The 16,665-nt window shown below is 45.9% G+C and overlaps 1 protein-coding gene across 1 annotated transcript in view; it reads left to right on the plus strand.

The window, feature by feature from the left end:
• The window catches only part of PPFIA4 (PTPRF interacting protein alpha 4), a 50,623-nt gene extending 34,220 nt beyond the window's left edge, over positions 1-16,403 (plus strand). Inside the window, exons 25-29 of the mRNA XM_042780978.1 lie at positions 3,796-3,893; positions 4,686-4,861; positions 9,977-10,045; positions 15,530-15,704; positions 16,354-16,403. Coding sequence (XP_042636912.1) covers positions 3,796-3,893; positions 4,686-4,861; positions 9,977-10,045; positions 15,530-15,704; positions 16,354-16,403 — 568 coding nt within the window. The remainder of the gene's footprint in view (positions 1-3,795; positions 3,894-4,685; positions 4,862-9,976; positions 10,046-15,529; positions 15,705-16,353) is intronic.
• The last annotated feature ends 262 nt before the right edge of the window (positions 16,404-16,665 follow it).

Here is a 16,665-nt window from a genome sequence, read left to right on the forward strand (position 1 = left end):
ACACACACACATATATATGTGTGTGTGTGTATGTGTGTGTATAATTGCTGGGAAAAATTAGGCCCAACTCTTAATCAAATTTATGCATCAACCACTAATGCAAAAGATGAAAACATTGAAGATTTTTACCAACTTCTGCAGTCTAAAATTGATCAAACATGTAATCAATGATAATTATTGGTGATTGGAATGAGAAAATTAGAAACCACGTAGTTGAAAAATATGGCCTTGGTGATAGAAATGACACCAGATATTGTGTGATAGAAATTTATAAGACCAATGATTTATTCATTGTTAATACCTATTTTCAATAACATAAACATAGACATGGACCTTGCCAGATGGAACACACAGGAATCAAATCAACTGCATTTGTGGAAAGATACAATGGAAAGAGACAATGGAGAAGCTCAATGTCATCAACCAGAAAAGACCATCAGTTGCTCATACACAAGTGCAAATTGAAGCTGAAGAAAATTAAAACACGTCCACAAGAGCCAAAACATGACTTTAATTATAACCCACCTGAATTTAGAGACCATTTCAAGAATAGATTTGACACATTGAACACTAATAACTGAAGACTGGATGAGTTGTGGGATGACATAAAGGACATCATTCATGAAGAAAGGAAAAGGTCATTAAAAGGACAGGAAAGGAAAAAAAGACCACAATGGATGTTAGAAAAGATTCTGAAACTTTCTTTTGAACATAGAGTAGCTAAAGTGAATAGAAGAAATGTTGAAGTAAAAGAACTGAATACTTCAGAGGGTGGCTTGAGAAGACAAAGTATTACAAGGAAATGTGCAAAGGCATGGAGCTAGAAAACCAAAGGGAAGAACGCTGTCATAGTTAAGTTATGTGTCAACGTGGGTGGACCTGGTTTTGAGTGGCTGGGTAGCTGGATGTAGTTATTCTCCGTGATGAGGCTGGTAATCAACTCCATGATGGAATATACTGGAGCAGCTGAGTAGCCACCTTAGGAATGTGGTCTGCTTGCAGTATATAAGAAGAAACAATGAGAAAGGTCTCTGCAGCTTTTTGGCATTCTTGGACCCTGCACATAGTTGAGTCTTCATCTTAGTGGCTTGCCATGTTGTCTGCTGATGTTGGGCCTGTCTCTGGACTTGAGCTAGTGTTAGATAATATTGGGACTGTGCTGTTTGACTTGTCAACATCAGGTTTGTCAGCCTCAGCAGCCAGCAGCTATCTGAGTTAAGAGAATCCTCAAGCTTCAGTGGGCCAGGAGCAAGAAGCAGAGCTGAAGCCCAAGGTTGAGGGATTTTCACCCAGCTTCTAGAAGTGGCACTTTGAACTCGGACTTCTAGCCTCCTAAACTGTAAGAGAGTAAATCCTTGTTTGTTAAAGCCATCCCATTTGTGGTATTTTCTGTTAGAGCAGCACTAGAGGACCAAAATAGACGCACTTAGCATTTCTCAAGCTAGAGGAACTGAAGGAAAAGTTCAAGCCACGAGTTGCAATACTGAAAGATTCTATGGGCAAAATATTGAATGATGCAGGAAGCATCATAAGAAGATGAAAGGAATACACAGAGTCACTGAACCAGAAATAATTGGTTGATGTTCAGCCATTTTAGGTGGCATATGATCAAGAACATATGGTATTGAAGGAAGAAGTCCAAGCTGTACTGAAGGCATTGGCAAAAAACAAGGCTCCAGGAATTGACAAAATACCCACTGAAATGCCTTAATAAACTGATGCAATGCTGGAAACCCTCACTTGCTTATGCCAAGAAATTTGGAAGACAGCTACCTGGCAAACTGACTGGAAATGATCCATATCTGTGCCTGTTCCAAAGAAAGGTGATCCACAGAATGTGGGAATTATCAAACAATATAATTACTATTGCATGCAAGTAAAATTTTGCTGAAAATAATTTAAAAAATGGATGCAGGAGCACCTCAACAGGAAGCCAGAAATGCAAGCTGGATTCAGAAGAGAATGTAGAATGAGGGCTATCATTGCTCATCTCAGGTGGATCTTGGCTGAAAGCAGCAAATACCAGAAAGATGTTTACCTGTGTTTTATTGATTATGCAGAGGCATTTGACTGGGTGAATCATAATAAATTACAGGTAATATTGTGAAGAATGGGAATTCCAGAACACTTAATTGTGCTCGTAGTCCAAGAGGCAGTTGTTCCTATAGAACAGGGGGATACTAATGGTTTAGAATCAGGAAAGACAGATGGGTGTTTGGGTCATATCCTTTCACCATATTTATTCAATCTGTATGCTGAGCAAATAATCCAAGAAGTTGGACTATATGAAGAAAAATGCAGCATCAGGATTGGAGGTAGACTCATTAACAATCTGTGATATGCAGATGATATGACTTTGATTGCTGAAAGTGAAGATGACTTGAAGCACTTACTGATGAAGATCAAAGACTACCACCTTCATTATGGATTACACTTCAATATAAAGGGAAAAAAATCCTCACAACTGGACAAATAAGCAACATGTTGATTAATGGAGAAAAGGTTGAAATTGTCAAGGATTTAATTTTATTTGGATCCACAGTCAACACTCATGGAAGCATTAGTGAAGAAATCAAATGACATACTGTATTGGGCAACTATGCTGCTAAAGACCTCTTTAAAGTGCTAAAAATCAAAGATACCACTTTGAGGACTAAGGTACACCTGACCCAAGCCATGGTATTTTCAACCATCTCATATGCATGCAATGAATAAGAAAGACCTGGGAAGAATTGATGCATTTGAATTATGGTTTTAGCAAATAATATTGAATATATCATGGACTGTTAGAGGAGTGAACAGATCTCTCTTGGAAGAAGTACAGCTGGAATGCTCCTTAGGAATGAGGATGGTGAGACTTCGTCTCATATACTTTGGACATGTGGTCAGAAGGGATCAGTCTCTGGAGAAGGATATCCTGCTTGGTAAAGCAGAGGGTCAGCGAAAAAGAGGAAGACCCTTAATGAGATGGACTGACACAGTGGCTGCAACAATGGGCTCAAACATAGCAAGGATTGTGAGGATGGCACAGGACTGGGCTGATGGCACCTAAGAACAACAACAATGGATATTGAGAGTGGTGATATTGACTGGGGGTGGTGAGCATGATATTGTAGTTTTAAATCAGATGGACAAGGTGACATTTGAGCTGGATGGAGAAGGTACCATTTGAGCAAACATTTAAAAGGATTGAGGGCATGAGCCATGCACCACACTATGGGGAGAGTGCTCCAGACAGAAGAGCCTGTGCAAAGGCCTGAAGCATGCATACTGGGTATGCACATTGTGTTGGAGGAACAGCAAGGGTGTCAGTGTTGCTGGAGCAGAGAAAAGAGTAATCAGCAGGAAAGTGAGACAGGTAAGGAGGCAGATCATGGACCACCTTTGCAGGCCATTGTAAGGGCTCTGAGTGAAATGGGGATACAAAAGAGTATCCTGTTCTGCTTTTCCTTTGCTTGGAGGAGGTAAGGATCTTGCAGGAGGTAGAGGACTTTGTTTTAGTGACCAGCACAGTGTCTGGTGAAACACGGGCATGTTGATTTCATTCAAAAACATTTCCTCAATTACTCAGGCCCATCCCTGGCTAAGAGGGAGGATGTGGGTAGGTAGAGAAGGAAGTAGCCTTGGGGTAGATCTAGCACAAGCCCCAGGGAAGGAGGCACCTGAATGCCTACAGGTGCTCTTTGTCCTGGAAGAACAGTCTTGGCGGGCTGTGGCCAGTGCTGGGCATGGGGGCAGGTGTGGTGGGAATGTGTCTGGCTGAGGCTCAGGCTCAGGGATGCTGTGTGCCTGCAGAACCAGTCTTCAGTATGGCATCATGTGCCTGAAGAGGCTGAACTATGACCGGAAAGAGCTGGAGAAGAGGCGGGAGGAGAGCCAGCATGAGATCAAGGGTAAGCTGCCCAGGCTCTGCAGGGCTTCCTTGGAAAGGATGTGGAGCAGTCTTGGGAAGCAGGGCCTGCCCACTGACCCCTGCTTTGGGCTGAGCAGAGAGAAGGTGTTCTGTGCCTCAGGAAAGCTTTTAAGTCTTAGAGGGAGAATACTATCTCAGCCTTAAGGAGCTCCAGTTTACCCAGAGGATGCTACCATTTGATAGTTCTCTATCAACAGCCCCTGAAATGCTACCATTTGATAGTTCTCTAGAAACAGCCCCTGCCCAGTCAACTGTAACACCCCTCCCCTTTCCTGCATACCAGACAATGGCCATCAATTGAACAAGTGCAATGGGTGTCACCCAACTTTTCACAGACTGTGTGAAAGGTGCTCACAGAACTTGGGTTGGACAGGAAAGAGAGGCAAATCTTAGTAAGAGACTGTTGTTGTTAAGTGCCGTCAAGTCGGACCTGACTCATAGTGACCCCTCCTTGGGTTTCCAAGGCAGTATCTCTATGGAAGTAGATTGCCCAACCTTCCTTCTGAGGAGCAGAAAAAACAAAAAGAGGCCCATCCCAGCCTAGGGACATGGAGATGACCCATGCCTGGGCTCTGGTGTGAAATCCAGAGGCCACAAGCTGCCAGGGATAGAGTAAGATGGGGTTGCTGTTCCAGGAGCCCAGGTGCCACAGAAGACAGAAAGAACGTGTGGGAACCAGAGAGCAGGGTGGACTGGGGCTCTGGATGTCTGTCTGTAGAGGGGCCTTGGCCAATCTGTCTTGTTTTGCTTTCTTTCTTTTCTCACCCTCAAGATGTGCTGGTCTGGACCAATGACCAGGTGGTACATTGGGTCCAGTCTATTGGGCTTCGGGACTATGCAGGAAACCTGCATGAGAGTGGTGTGCATGGTGCCCTGCTGGCTCTGGATGAGAACTTCGACCATAACACGCTGGCTCTGGTCCTCCAGATCCCCACACAGAACACCCAGGTGGGCCACCTTGTAATCAGTCAGTCAATCCTCTCTTTCCCTCTTCTTTTTCTTCCCTTCCTCCCCTCTCCCCCAAGGCTTAGGGATTTGTGGGGGCATTCTAGGGGCTATTCCAGAGGGGATCACAATATCCTCAAACCTCAAGTGGTCCCTATGCATAGCCAAGCCCCCTAAAGAAGGATTCTAATACACAGAGCACTTCTAGCACAGGCCTGGGCATAGTATGCCCATACAATATTCAGTCCTAGGCTGCTGTGGGTACGCCATCTCTTGCTCACCCCACCTTGGCAGCTGTCCTTACCTTTACCTCAGCCTGCTTTTCTGACCTTTCTTGGAGGAGAACAAGCCCTGGCGCATCAGAGATCCCCTATCTCCTTGTCTCCTACCCTGGAGACCTGCTTCTGGTCTCCAGGTAAAAGAAAGCTAAGTATACCAAACAACAGCCCAGGGCTAGCCACCCCAGGGCTTTGTCTCCTTGTCAACAGTCAGAAAATTCGACATCTCCCTAAATTACATTCATAATTATTACAGAGCTGTCATCTGGGAATAGATCTAAATTCTCTTGAACCTAATTATATTTTTGGCCTTTCTGACTTCCTGTGGTTAATGGATTCTAGAAGTATACTACCTCTTGTGTAAAGTACTTCCTGATTTTATTTGTCCTGGCTCCTCCTAGGGAACTGCCTAGTAGGGGTGTTTGTATTTGACCAGTTCTCACCTTTTGTGATTTCATAAACTCACTGTGTTGCCTCTGAGGCCCAGCCTTGCTTGATCTCTCCAGACAGAGTAGTCTTAATTCCTTTAGCCTTTCCTCATATAGACTTGCCTCCGTCCCCTGATCATTTTAGCTGCCCTTGTCTGGACTGTTTGCAGCTGTCAGGTTTCTTTTGAAATTCAGCCACCAGAACTGCACAGGCTATTCTGGGAGCAGATGCGTTTTGGCTTGTGTGAGGGCAAGGTCGTGTTGTCTGTAATACTGGGCACCATGTTGGCCTTTTGGAGTGATGCAGCACACAGGGCCATGTGTCCCCTAGGGTTTCTTGCAGTGGCCATCCCCCAACTGATAACACAGATTGTCTTGTTCTCTAAGAGGAGTTTAGATTTTCCCTACATGCAGTTTCTCTTCACTTCCCCAGAGGAGTTTAGATTTTCCCTACATACAGTTTCTCTTCACTTCCCCATATTGAACCTCATGTGTTGCCTTCCTGCTCACTCACAGCTTTGGGAGATGTTTCTGAAGTTCATACCTGTGATCTTTACTTTCCACTACCCAGAGGAAGTATCATCTGGATACTTGAAAACTTAACTATGTTTCCCTTCTCAGATTGTTTATAAAAATGTAGTAAGATGTTCCTACTACTGACAAAGACTGCCCTTATGGAGCCCTGTGGTTCATATCCTCTACCCAGAAATGGGCTTTTCTCTTTTGTTTCCTATCTCTGAATGCATTCAGTTTTGTGGATACCAGTAAATCTGTCAACAATAGCAGGGACATGTCTCTGTTGCTTTCTACCCTTTCTTATTTTCCTGACCCATTCATTTACTTAGCTATTGAGGGAAGCAATGGCCGACCCAATATGAAACCCTTTATTAAAAATATCTGTTGCCAGTTTTGAAAACTTTCCCGTTTCTAGCATTTCCCAAAACTCAGAATGAGTTAAACACTTGGGAATCTTTGGGTCTTAATGCACCACCCAACCCACGAGTCACCAGTATCTCTTACTACAGTCTTCCAAATTTAAGCTTTTGAGGTAGAATCTTAACAAATCTATTTATTTAATCCAAATAAGTGTAGTGCCTAAGGCATTTGACTGCTAACTAGAAGGCTGGCGGTTCAAACCCACCAGCCGCTCCTTGTTTAACAACATAAATTTATTCTTTCACATTTTAGGAGGCTGGAAGTCTAAATTCAGGTTGCCAGCTCAAGAGGAAGCTTTCTGTTGGCTCTGGGGGAAGGTCCTTGTCTCCTTTCAACCCTTGTGGGCTGGTGTTCCTTGAAGATCTGCATGTGTTTTGGTATCAGTCTTCCCCCGGGTCTAGGAAGTTCCTAGCACAGTGACCCTGGGTTCAAAGGAGAAGCTCTGCTCCCTGCTCTTCTTTCTTGGTAATAGTCAGGTCCCTTCCTCTCTGCTCAGTTCTCTGTCCTTTTATCCCTCACTAGGTAAAAAGGGACGCAGGGCACACTCCAGGGAAACACTCTTAGATCAGATCAGGGCTGTAACCTGAGTAAGGGTGTTTTTTCCCACCTAATCCCTTACAGCTAATTGGCTGATCACGTAATGGGGGATGATTACATCATACCTAACTCCCAAACCACAGAGAATCATGGCCCAGCCAAGCTGACACATATTTTTTTTGGAGGGGGGCACACTTTAATCCATGATATTCTTCTATCCTTTGGCCTCCAAAAATTCACGTCCTTGCCACATGCCAAACACTTTCACCCCATCATACCATCCCAAAAGTCTTAAATCAATTCCAAGTCCAAATTCCATCCTGGAGTAAAATTCCTCTTCATTTGTGAATCTAGATTACAAGTTACCTGCTTCCAAAGGACAATGGTAGAACAGGCACAAGGTAAATATTTCCATTGCAAATGAGAGAAATTGGAGGAAAAGAAGGGACAACAGGCACTATGTTGTTACTGTTATGTGCCATCAAGTCGGACCCGACTCATAGTGACCCCTCCTTGGGTTGCCAAGGCAGTATCACTACAGAAGTAGATTGCCCAACCTTAGCAAGTCAAAAACTCAGCAGAGCAATTTATGCTAGCTTTCAAGTCTTGAAAATAATCCTCTGCTTTCTGAAACTCTCTAGGTAATGGCCCTGCCCTCCAGATTCTGGGTGTTGGCCATGCTCTCTGGATTCTGGGGAAAGACCCCGCCACCTGGGCTTTAGTTTCACCTTTCAGGCCCACTGGGATGGCAACTCTGCTCCCTCGGCTTGGGGCAGTCTCATTCTCCTAGTCCAACTGAATGGTGACCCCACCCCCTCAGCCCCAGCAGGCCCCTGTTTTTCTGCCCTTTGGACATGGCAGCCCCACCCCCTTAACTCTGGGCAGCATCTGTGGCCCTATCACCCTAGCACTCATGAATGGCAGCCCCACACCTGGAACTGAGGTGCTGAAGATCTGACTCTTTGAAACCTAGGAGGGCATAGCCCTACCCTTTGAGACCTAGCAGGCTGTACCTCCATGTTTTGAAACCCCAGCGGTCATAGCCCTACCTTGTAAGACTCAGGCAGCTGTGCTTCCTATATTCCTTGTCTCTTCAGCTTCTTCTGCCGTCTGGTTCATTGGCCCCTCAGCTTCTTGGGCTGGCCTGGCTTCTGCCCTGCTTGGGCAAGTGTTATAAAGCTCTTTAGCTCTATCGATAAGTACCCAGAGGTACACCATTCCACCGCCTCAGCCTGAAGGTACTCAGCTCTCTTGCTCCATGGGTTGGCAAACCTAGTTCGCTTGAAAAGTGCTCAGAGGTACCCCATCCCACCAGAAAACCTTTTATTTAAAAAAAAAAAATTATTGTGATTTGGGTGAAAGTTTACAGAGGAAATTCATTTTCCATACAGCAGTTCATACACATTTTGTTTCAGGACACTGACCGTATTTCCGCACAATGTACAACTCTCTTCCCGTAATTACCTCTCTCCTGTGTCCTTCTTTCCTAAGTATTCTTGCCCTTCTGTTCTCTGATGACTGATCAATCATTCTAAAGAATGTATCTACCTGATATAAATGTTCATCATATATGCCTAGGGAGCTCTGGTGGCATAGTGCCTAAGGCACTTGACTGCTAACCAGGAGGCTGGCAGTTCAAACCCACCAGCCACTCCTTGGAAGGAAGGCTGGGCAATTCCGTAGTGATGCTGCCTTGGAAACCCAAGGAGGGGTGGCTATGAGTTGGATCTGACTGGACGGCAGTGACTTTGGGTTTTGGTTTGATTTATTGTTTGGCTAGAATCCACAGGAGTGAGTTCAATTCCAGATCTGAGGGACAACCAGGGGTCATAGTCTCAGGAGTTTCATCAGGCTCTATCAGAGCAGCAAACCTGGTCATTTTTATGATTTTGAGTTTTGTTCACCAGAAGCCTCTTGCCTGAAGGCACCTAGCTCTTTCCTTCCATGCGTTGGCTCCCTTGCCATCTTGTGCCGCTTTCCTGGTTCTGATGCCGCTGCTTCTTACCATCTGTACCTTCTCCAGTGTTATGATTCTCTTCACTTCCTTTTGAGCCCTTACCAGAATTGCCTTTGATATCCATAATCCCACCAACAGTATCTTAAGGCAATTTAGCTTTTACTAAATATTGTTGTTGTTGTTGTTGTTATTTGCCATAGAGTTGGCCCCGACTCCTAGCGACCCCTCCTTGGGTTTCCAAGGCAGTTATCACTACGGAAGTAGGATTGCCCAACCTTAAAACCTTTCCAGACTTTACCCATTGTTGTTGTTGTTGTTGTTATGTACCATCAAGTCGGACCCGACCCATAGCGACCCCTCCTTGGGTTTCTGAGGCAGTATCACTACGGAAGTAGATTGCCCCATCTTCCTTCCAAGGAGTGGCTGGTGGGTTTGAACCGCCAGCCTTCTGGTTAGCAGTCAAGTGCCATAGGCACTATGCCACCAGAGCTCCCCCTTAGCCAATTCCAAAACCTCTTCTACATTTTATTTATCTGTTAGAACAGCACTCCACTCTTCCGGTACCAAATTCTGTCTTAGTTATTTATAGTGCTGCTGGAAGAAAATACCACAAGTGGATAGCTTTAACAAACAGAGGTAGTAAGGCATGATTTTTGCCTAGAGACAAAATGTGTTTTTTCTCAGTAGGAAAAACCTCACTTACATTCTTTAATCCTACTTTTTTAAAAAGTATATTTTGCTAGTTGTACTGTGTGAAAGAATCCTAAGATTTACTGTTTCACTTGTAAGAGGCCACTGAGGTTTGATTGAAAGATAGTCTTAGGAAGGGGTGTAAATGTTCCAGGTACTTCTCCCTAATGGGCTAAATGCACTGAAACCCCCCATCTCTGCCCTTGGTGCCCAAGGAAATAGGTGACCAGTGGCATAGAGGTCATAAACTGTAGCCCTTCCTACCTTTCCCTCTCTCGCCCTATGGCTGCAGGCACGCCAGGTGATGGAAAGAGAGTTCAACAACCTGTTGGCCTTGGGCACAGACCGGAAGCTGGATGATGTGAGTACCTTGCTCTGAATAAGGGACATTGGGGATATGGTCATGGTAGGATTAAAGTTTGTGAGTTCTGCTTTCCCTGCACTGGTGACCCAGGGGAGGCCTTAAGGAGGAGAGCTAGAGGGGATGGCAGTGATGTTAGGGAGTTGGGAAGATAGGGCAAGGCCTAGTGGGTCTTTGGGCAGCAATGGACTGTGTAGAAATCTCTATGAAACTCTTTCCGTGTACAAAAGCTGAGGCTCCTGTCTTGGTTATCCAGTGGTGCTGTAACAGAAATATCACAAATAGGTGGCTTTAAGGAGCAGAAATTGATTTTCTCACAGTTCAGGAAGCTAGAAGTCTGAATTTGGGGTGCTGTCTCTAGGGGAAGGTCTTTGTCTCTCTTTCTGTTCTGGGGGAAGGTGCTTGTCTCTTTTCAGCTTCTGTTGCTTGGCTCCTTGGTGATCTGGCTGTGGCATAACATCTGTCTTCCCCCATCCCTGCTTTCTTAATCTGCTCCTTTCATATTTCAAAAGAGACTGACTCAAGACACACACTACACTAATACTGCCTCATTAACCTAACAAAGAACATCCATTTCCAAATGAGCTCTGGTAGCATAGTGCCTCAGGCACTTGACTGCTAACCAGAAGGCTGGCGGTTCAAACCCACCAGCCACTCCTCTGAAGGAAGATGGGGCAATCTACTTCCATAGTTATACTGCCTTGGAAGCCCAAGGAGGGGTCGCTATGAGTCGATCTGACTCGAGGGCACATAACAACAACAACATTATAATCACAGTTAGAAGGGTTAAGACACAATTCAATCCATAACAGCTCTTGTATGTTATATTGTAGTATCTCCCACATCTGTGTCCCACCCTTCTGATCATAAAGCATCAGAGAATTCCCCTAAAGGCCTTATCTGTGGGCTTATACCCTTTTATTTATCTCTCAGACCCCAGCTCTTCAGTGTTATCAGTTCAGCCTATCTCCAGCTTGCAATTAGGACTCCAAGCCATCCTATAGTTTTGTTTGTTTGAGGGAAAAGCTGTGCTGTGGTCGTTAAATTACATTGCTTCTCAATGCAGTTGGACACAGCAAAACATGTGGCTCAAGATTTTATGATCTTCCAGGTTTTTCTATCGTTTCACTCTTGCTTCTACCTTCACATCAAGTTAAAGCTTTTTTATTTTTTTTTCCCTCAGCCACTAAAGAAAGAAAGTCTCTGCCATTTCATTTTGTCAGGCCTTCCCTTGGAGTTTAGGTTGGCTTATGTCTGGGCACAAACTGACCCCTTGAGCCATCATGTTCCCCTTACAGATGTCTGCCCAAACTCACTGCTGTTTCCAGCCGATGTACCCCCTCCTTGCCCTGCCTCCTCTTTTCTTCCTCCTCCCTACTCACATGGCTACTGCCAACATTGTCTCCCCTTGGTTGTCAGGCCAGCTTTTGCTGACTTGGCTTCAAACAACTTAAAAGAGCTCAGACTCTTTATTTTTAGTTTCTTCAACTTCAATAGATCATTGTTTCTGATCCCCATTTTCTGTCAGCTTCCCTGTCTCCACAGTCCTGCTCCCACCATCACCTCTGTATAGACTTTTGGGCATTCCTTTATGTCACCATTAGTGTTACCTGTTGTTGTTGTTGTTGTTATTTACTTGTCCTTAATTGGTTTTAACATGGCAAAAACTTATCTGTGTAGAATGATTGCTCTGCCTCAGTGTTGTTGTTGTTAGGTGTTGCTGAGTCGTCTGTGACTCATGTTGTTGTTGTTGTTGTTATTTACTTGTCCTTAATTGGTTTTAACATGGCAAAAACTTATCTGTGTAGAATGATTGCTCTGCCTCAGTGTTGTTGTTGTTAGGTGTTGCTGAGTCGTCTGTGACTCATGTTGTTGTTGTTGTTGTTATGTGTTATGAGTCGGACCTGACTCATAGCGACCCCTCCTTGGGTTGCTGAAGCAGTATCACTATGGAAGTAGATTGCCCAACCTTCCTTCCAAGGAGTGGCTGGTGGATTTGAACCGCCAGCCTCTGGTTAGCAGTCAAGTTCCTTAGGCACTATACTACCAGAGCTCCCCTATGACTCATAGCAACCTTATATACAACAAAATGAAACACTGCCCAGTCATGTGCCAGCCTCATGATCCTTCCTATACTTGACCACATTGTGGCAGCCACCGTGTCAATCCATCTCGTTGAGGGCCTTCCCCTCTTTCGTCGACCCTCCACCTTACCAAGCATGATATCCTTTTCCAGATAATGGTCCCTTCTTACAACATGACCAAAGTAGGTGAGACGAAGTCTGGCCATTCTCGCTTCCAAGGAGCATTCTGGCTGCACTTCTTCCAGGACAGATTTGTTTGTTCTTTTAGCAGTCCATGGTACTTTCAGTATTCTTCGCCAACACCACAACTCAAAAGCATCAACTTTTCTTCGGTCTTCCTTATTCATTGTCCAGCTCTCACATGCATATGAGGCGATTGAAAATACCATGGCTTGGGTTAGGTGCACCTTAGTCTTCAAGGAGACATCTTTGCTCTTCAGCACTTGAAAGAGGTCTTTTGCAGCAGATTTGCCCAATGCACTATGTCTTCTGATGTCTTGACTGCTGCTTCCATTGGTTGTAGAACCAAGTAATATGAAGTCTTTGACAACTTCAATCTTTTCCACATTTATCATGATGCTGCTTATTGGTCCAGTTGTGAGGATTTTTGTTTTCTTTATATTGGGGTGTAATCCATACAGCAGACTGTAGTCTTCAGTCTTCATCAGTAAGTGCTTCCAGTCATCTGCATTTTCAGCATAAGACAGTGTTGTCTGCATATCACAGGTTGTTATTGAGTCTTCCTCCAATCCTCATGCCATGTTCTTCTTTATACAGTCCAACTTCTCGAATTATTTGCTCAGCATACAGATTGAGTAAGTATGGTGAAAACAAACAACCCTGACACACTCCCTTCCTGATTTTAAACCATTCAGTATCCCCTTGTTCTGTTCCAGTGACAGCCTCCTGGTCTATGTACAGGTTCCTCATGAGTACCAGTGTTCTGGAATTCCCATTCTTCTCAGTGTTATCCATAATTTGTTATGATCTACACAATCGAATGCTTTTGCATAATCAATAAAAGACAAGTAAACATCTTTCTGGTATTCTTTGCTTTCAGCCAAGATCCACCTGTCATCAGCAATGATATCTCTCATTCCACATCCTCTTTTGAAACCAGCTGGTATTTCTGAGAGTTCTCTGTCTATATACTGCTACAACCATTTTTGAATTATCTTCAGTAAGATTTTACTTATGTGTGATATTAATGATATTGTTTGATAATGTCCACATTCTGTGGGATCACCTTTCTTTGGAATGGGAACAAATATGAATCTTTTCCAGTCGGTTGGCCAGGCAGCTATCTTCCAAATCTCTTGGCATAACTGAGTGAGTGCCTCCAGCGCAGCATCTGTTTATTGAAACATCTCAATGGGTATTCCATCAATTCCTGGAGCTTGTCTTTTGCCAATTCCTTCTTCAGTGCAGCTTTGACTTCTTCCTTCAGTATCATTGGTTCTTGATCATATGCCACCTCCTGAAATGGATGACCATCAACCGATTCTTTTTGGTATAGTGACTCTGTGTATTCCTTCCATCTTCTTTTGATGTTTCGTGCATCATTCAATATATTGCCCATAGAATCTTTCAATATTACAACTCGAAGCTTAAATTTTTTCTTCAGTTTTTTCAGCTTGAGAAATGCCGAGTGTGTTCTTCCCTTTTGGTTTTCTAACTCCAGGTCTTTGCACATTTCAATTATAATAATTGACTTTGTCTTCTTGAGCTGCTTTTTGAAATCTGTTCAGCTCTTTTATCTTGTCTTTTCTTCCAGTTGCTTTAGCTACTCTCCATTCAAGGGCAAGTTTCAGAGTCTCTTCCGATATCTATTTTGGTCTTCCTTTCCTGTCTTTTTAATGATCTTTTGCTTTCTTCATGGATGTTGTTCTTGATGTCATCCCACAATTCCTCTGGTTTTCGGTCATTGGAGTTCAGTACATCAAATCTATTCTTTAGATGGTCTCTAAATTCAGGAGGGATATAATCAAGGTCATATTATGGCTCTCGTGGGCTTCTTTTAATTGTCTTCAACTTCAACTTGAACTTGCATATGAGCAGTTGATAGTCTATTCCACAGTCAGCTCCTAGTCTTGTTTTGGCTGAAGATATTGAGCTTCTCCATAGCCTCTTGCCACAGATGTAATTGATCTGATTCCTGTGTACTCCATCTGGTGAAGTCCACATGTATAGCCACCGTTTGTGTTGTTGCAAAAAGGTATTTGCAATGAATAAGTAATTAGTCTTGCAAAATTCTGTCATATGCTCTCCAGTGTTATTTCTATCACCAAGGCCATATTTTCCATATTTTCAGTAGACAGGGCATACTTAGGAATACACAGAATTTGTGGAAGGGAACTTTCTTCCCAGAGGCACCCTGACATTTGGAGTGTGTTATGTATCAAAGCCACCAGCCACTCCTCGGAAGGAAGGTTGGGCAATCCTACTTCTGCAGTGATACTGCCTCGGAAACCCAAGGAGGGGTCGCTATGAGTTGGGGCCGACTTGACGGCACATAACAACAAACAACAATATGTATCAAAGATGCGGTGAAACCCATGTGAAATTGTTCACTACAGATTAGTAAGTAAGCACAAGTAAGCCCATGCTTACCTTGCTTATTGGGTAATGCACCCGTGGGGTGGGGTCCTGTAGGGGTGTGGCCCTGGTGTCCTTTGGCAGAGATGGTTATTTGGGGAACTTGCCACACTGGTTAAGGGGCAGATGGCAGAGGGCTGCTGGCAGTGTCCCTGGGATGAACTTGTCTCTGATTGGTCATATCCCTGCTCCATCATTGTCCCAGGGTGCTCTCACCAGCAGCCCGAGAAATAGGTAGAGCTGGTGTTATTATGGTATTTTACAAATAAGGAAATGAAAGCTCAGAGAATTCTCTTAACTTGTCCAAGGTCAGATAACTGGTAACATGGGAAAGCCAGGGTTGGAACCCAGGTTTCCTGCCTCTGGCAACTCTTCAGGCATACTGGGCTGCAGCTGTACTGAGGCCCCAGAAAGGTAGAAGGCTCTATGAGGATCTGGCTGGGGACCACTTCCTATGGAGTGACGCTGAAAGGAGGAATACCCTAGGTTGAGGAGATAGGTCATTGGGTATCCCAAATCGGATCTGAGAGGGCTGCGTGCGGTGAGAAGAGTTCAATTATGAGGTGGACAGATCCGCCCAGAGGAGACTCCCACTCCACCTGGAGATAGGGGATTTCAGATCCTCAAGAGCCCTTGGGAATCATCCACTGCAGCCCCTTCATTCTACAGACGGAAAAATCGAAGACTAGAAAGGGGAAGTGACCTTGCTCCTCTTTTCAGAGGATGGGAGTGGGACCACTGGAACGAGCCAGAGTGAGGGTGGAAATTGCATCCTGCCCCTTGGTACTCTATCTCCTCGGTGCAGGGGGACGACAAGGTGTTCCGCCGCGCGCCCTCCTGGAGGAAACGCTTCCGGCCGCGGGACCACCACGGCGGCATGCTCAGCGCCTCCGCGGAGACTCTCCCCGCCGGGTTCCGCGTGTCCACTCTGGGGCCTCTGCAGCCGCCTCAGGGCCCGCCAAAGAAGATAATGCCTGAAGGTGAGTGATAGGCTGCCTGGGCATTGCCGAGGCCACCTGGACGGCTGCCCTGGCATCTGGGGATCCAGCTGGAAAGGGCGGGGGCTGGGCCGACTCTGGCGCTGAAGCGAGGCCGGAGGCTGGTTGTGCCCATTCCGCCCGGCTGACGCTCCACTAACGGCGGCCTGGGTGGCGCGGCGGGGCCGCTGGGCCCGACCTCCCGCGAGCGTGTGCGCGCACTAACCCGCCGCTTTGTGTTCTCCCGCGCTGCCGACTGCTCCCAGCCGGGACGGCGGGGGCGCAGAGACTGGAGACCTCCACGGTTCGGACCTACTCCTGCTGAACCCCCACCCTCCCGCCCCGGGTCTGACGGGGTGTGCCCGTGGCTCGGGGTAAGTGGGCCCGGCCTGGGGACGCTGGGCGCTCCTGCTGCCGGCCCTCTATCCGCACAGGGCCTCCCGTTCGGCCGGCCCGCCGGCCCGCTTGCGGCTTCCCCCACGCCCGCCATTGACTGCCGCCCTGGCTGCTCGCGCGGACGGCCCTGCTTGCCCCTTCCCGCTTCGTGGGCTCTTGGGCGCTTTGCGCTTTGAAGCACGCCACTGCTTGCACCGTAGTCTCCCAGGGACTGACTCCCAACTCATCGCGCTCTGCCTGTCTCTCTTTTTCCTAGCTCACTCTCACTATCTCTACGGACACATGCTCTCCGCCTTCCGGGACTAGCCACGGCCCCCAGGGCCGGCTCCCTCCTTCTGGGCTTCAAGGCTCTGCCGGCCCTGGCCCTTCCTGCTCGTTCCCCTTCCTCCCATGGCTCCTAGTCTCGTCTGTGACTTTCCAGTTGCCCTGGATCTCAGAATATTCTCGTCCACCTCCTCAATATCCCACTACTCCCAGACTCACCCTGTGTCCTCTATAAGTCCCTGGTGGACTTGGCTGGGGGATGCCTAGTGTTGTGAAGGCACCCAGATTGTCCATGCTGGGGACT

The sequence above is a fragment of the Orycteropus afer genome, unplaced genomic scaffold (assembly GCF_000298275.1).
Source record: "Orycteropus afer afer isolate SDZICR_OR568_19922 unplaced genomic scaffold, OryAfe1.0 scaffold00075, whole genome shotgun sequence".
Lineage (NCBI taxonomy): Eukaryota > Metazoa > Chordata > Mammalia > Tubulidentata > Orycteropodidae > Orycteropus > Orycteropus afer.